This window comes from Carlito syrichta, unplaced genomic scaffold (genome assembly GCF_000164805.1).
Source record: "Carlito syrichta isolate Samal-C Ts95f unplaced genomic scaffold, Tarsius_syrichta-2.0.1 Scaffold289893, whole genome shotgun sequence".
Lineage (NCBI taxonomy): Eukaryota > Metazoa > Chordata > Mammalia > Primates > Tarsiidae > Carlito > Carlito syrichta.
The window spans coordinates 7768-11156 of NW_007233989.1; the positions used below are offsets into that span (position 1 = coordinate 7768).

At 37.2% G+C, this 3389-nt stretch overlaps 1 protein-coding gene across 1 annotated transcript; it reads right to left on the bottom strand.

Annotated features, from left to right (window-relative positions):
• Positions 1-1522: 1522 nt before the first annotated feature.
• Positions 1523-2500, bottom strand: LOC103256528 (olfactory receptor 6Y1-like). Its single transcript, XM_008054379.1, has one exon. The coding sequence runs from the start codon at positions 2498-2500 to the stop codon at positions 1523-1525; it is 978 nt and encodes a 325-aa protein (XP_008052570.1).
• Positions 2501-3389: the final 889 nt, after the last annotated feature.

A 3389-nucleotide genomic window follows, 5' to 3' on the forward strand; every position in this document is an offset into this window, starting at 1 on the left:
TTTTTGAAAATGACTTTTATCTGCATCACATTCTATCTCATAGATAAAACACATTTTGCTTTATCATACCACTGGTTTGGGAAATTTGCATGCTTTTAATATTTTATTAAAAGTGCTGAGTTGAATATGTGTGTTTACAGCTTTATAAGTTACCTTCCCAATACAGACTCCTAGATTTGAAATTATAGGGCCAAAGGAATCTAATTTCTAGATTGACTTATAGAGTTGGAATTAATGTATAAAACTACAGACAGTATAATACAAATTCTTGTGTCCTTACATTGTTATCCATGACAGGTAGTATCTCTTATAAATAACCAATTAAAATGTTTGGGCACCTTGATATTGTACAAATTTTATTTTTTTGTATTTCTATTAAGCATTATGGAAGTTAATGGCCATTTTATTAATTTTCTAGGTCTGCGATTATAAAGTACTAAAACTTGAGTGGCTTCAAACAACAAAATTTATTGTCTTACTATTCTGAAAGTTAGAAACCAGAAATCAAAGAGCTAGCACAGTCATACTTGCTCTGACAGCTCAAGGAAAAAATTCTTTTTTGCCTCTTCTGCTTCTGGTGTTTGTTTGCCTGCCATATTTCTCATTCTTTGGTTTGTAGATACATTACTGCAGTAACTTGATGGTCTTCTCCCTTATGTGTTTTAACATCATCTTTCCTTTGTCTGTATCTGTGTCCAAATTTTCTTTTCTTATAATGACACCAATAATATTGAATTAGGACCCATCCTAATACCTCATTTTAGGCCTGTTTTAAAAATTGCACTTATATTCTTAACCTACTTTTTCATCAAGAGCTTAATATTTAAAAGTTTATCTGGAAGTGTTTTTAATAGGTTGGTAATAGTTGTCACTTTGTTATTTGATGTAGATTTTATGTATTGTTTTTTAAAAGCCTTAAGAAGTTAGAAATTATTATTTTTAGAGACAGGGTCTCCCTGTTTGTTCAGGCCGAACTCAAACTCCTGGTCTCAAGGGATCCTCCCCAGTAGCTTGAGCTACAGGTGCACACCATCACATGTGGCAGGAATACATTTTTTTTTTAATCTTTTTCTTTCACTTCTACAGAATAGAGTGCTAGAAAGTTATTTTCTAACTTGAGAGATAAAAATGGTTTTGTTCTTTGTATTAAACTTTATATTGTCTGGAACTTATTTTGGTAAGTTGTATGAAGAAAGTATTTACCTTGTTTCTTCCCTTCTTCCCTCCCTTTCTCCTTCTGTTCTTCTTTTCCTTTCTTTCTCATTTCAAATAGATTTTGTAAAATATTTAAAACATGTCTCTTTACCTGATAGTAGAGGCTACTTCTTGGGGATATGGTTCTTTAGTCATGTTTGTGTATGGATGGTCACACACACACACACACACACACACACACACACACACACACAGGAGAGCAGTGTTATAGTACCAGAGCTTGAAAGATAACCAAACACAAGATTGAGAAAAAAATGTTTGTAGTAATCATCTCTTGATTCAAACCTGAAGGAATTCTGTAGACTTTTTAACTACTAAACGTCCCATCTCCCTGGGGTCCACTTCCTCTGCAAAGTATGGTCTTTTTAAGGGCTGCCTTTACTTCCCGGTTCCTCAGAGAGTAAATGATGGGGTTGAGAAGTGGAATGATGACAGTGTAGAGAACAGATACCACCTTGTTGGCATTGTAGGCATACATGAGCTTGGGGCGGGCATAGGTAAAAAGGGTTGTGGAATAGAAGAGTACTACAACTGTCAGGTGAGAGGCACAGGTGGAGAATGCCTTTTGGCAACCCTGAGCAGATGGGATTTTGAGGATGGTAGTGAGGATGATGGCATAAGATGCCACCACTATGCAAAGGGGAATAGCGGTGACCAAGAGGGCCAAGAAGAAGTCCACCAGCTCAGCCTGTGAAGAGTCCTCACAGGAGACATTGAGGAGTGGAGAGATATCACAAAAGTAGTGATTGATCTGAGGCAAGCCACAGTAGTGGAGTCGGGCTATAAAAATCATCTTAATCATGGCAGTCATGAGTCCACAGAACCTGCATCCCCCAGCCAGTGTACCACAGAGCTGGCTGGTCATGATGACTGGATAGCGTCGTGGATTGCATATGGATACATAGTGGTCAAAGGCCATGGCAGCAAGGAGGATATACTCAGTGCAGACAAAGGTCACAAAGAAATAAAGTTGGGTCATACAGCCATTGAAGGAAATGCTCTTGTCTTGGCTGAGGAAGTCTACCAGCATCTTGGGGCTAATGACGGTGACATACCACATCTCCAGGAAAGAAAGGTGGCTCAGAAAGAAGTACATAGGCTTGTGCAGCTGCCCATCACTGCGAATGGCTAGGATAATGAGGAGGTTCTCTAGCAGTGTGAGCAGGTAGGTTGCCAGGAAAACAAAGAAGAGGAGAAGCTGGAAGGCTGGTCTTGTTGGAAATCCCAGAAGAATGAAATACATTGTCACTGTATGATTATCTACTTCCAGAACCTTGGTGATCATGACTGGCTGTGGATACAGATAAAATCAGTTCCTTCCAAGTCCCAAGCATTAGCTTATAGTTATTTTATATATTCTGTTGATAGATCTACCACCAGCAAATTCATCACAATAGGAGCTCTCCTGCTTTTATATCTTTATTTCCTCTTGAAATTGTGATGAGACCCAAAGTTTTTGAGCAAAGATGGACTTTGGGGAACTTATGTTTTAACTTTTTTCAAATTAGCTCAAGAAGAGTAACTTGTCCAATGCATACATAAGTGAAATGAGAACTTCCTAATTCCCAGTTTTGTATTTTGCCAATATTTTACTCTTGGACACAGGAAGATGGGCTCCTTACCACTCCTTCACTATAGGCAAAGCATCCCCATCTACTACATAGCAAAAGAAGGAAGACGGCCCAGTTGCTCATTCTCTAAGTATGATTGTTGTGACTCTGGAGTGGTTGTATGATTCCATTTATCTGTAAAATGAAGAGAATCCTCCTCCTGTTTTTCTCTAAGAAGATTATAACATTTGAATAAAGCAATAACTGAGTACACCTATAGAATTAAAAGCAGAAACAGGTTTGATATGAATCTTCACCAGTTTTTCAGAGAACAAAATTGAATAAATAATCCAAAGAGTAATGTTTCAATTTATTGTATCGAATGTTTAATTATAAGTTTAAAAACAACATTCAAATTTCACTTTAGTCTCTCTTTAGCTAAGTGAGCATATTACACAAACTTTCAGAATATTAGTTACTTTATTTCTAAGTTGAGGCTAATAGGAGGGAGTTTACATTTTGTGAACATCAAATAAGCTTTAAATTTTAAATGACCTTCCTATGGATATTTGTTGTTACCTTTCTTGGCTACTGTACTTACCCACACACACATAGCACCCTCCC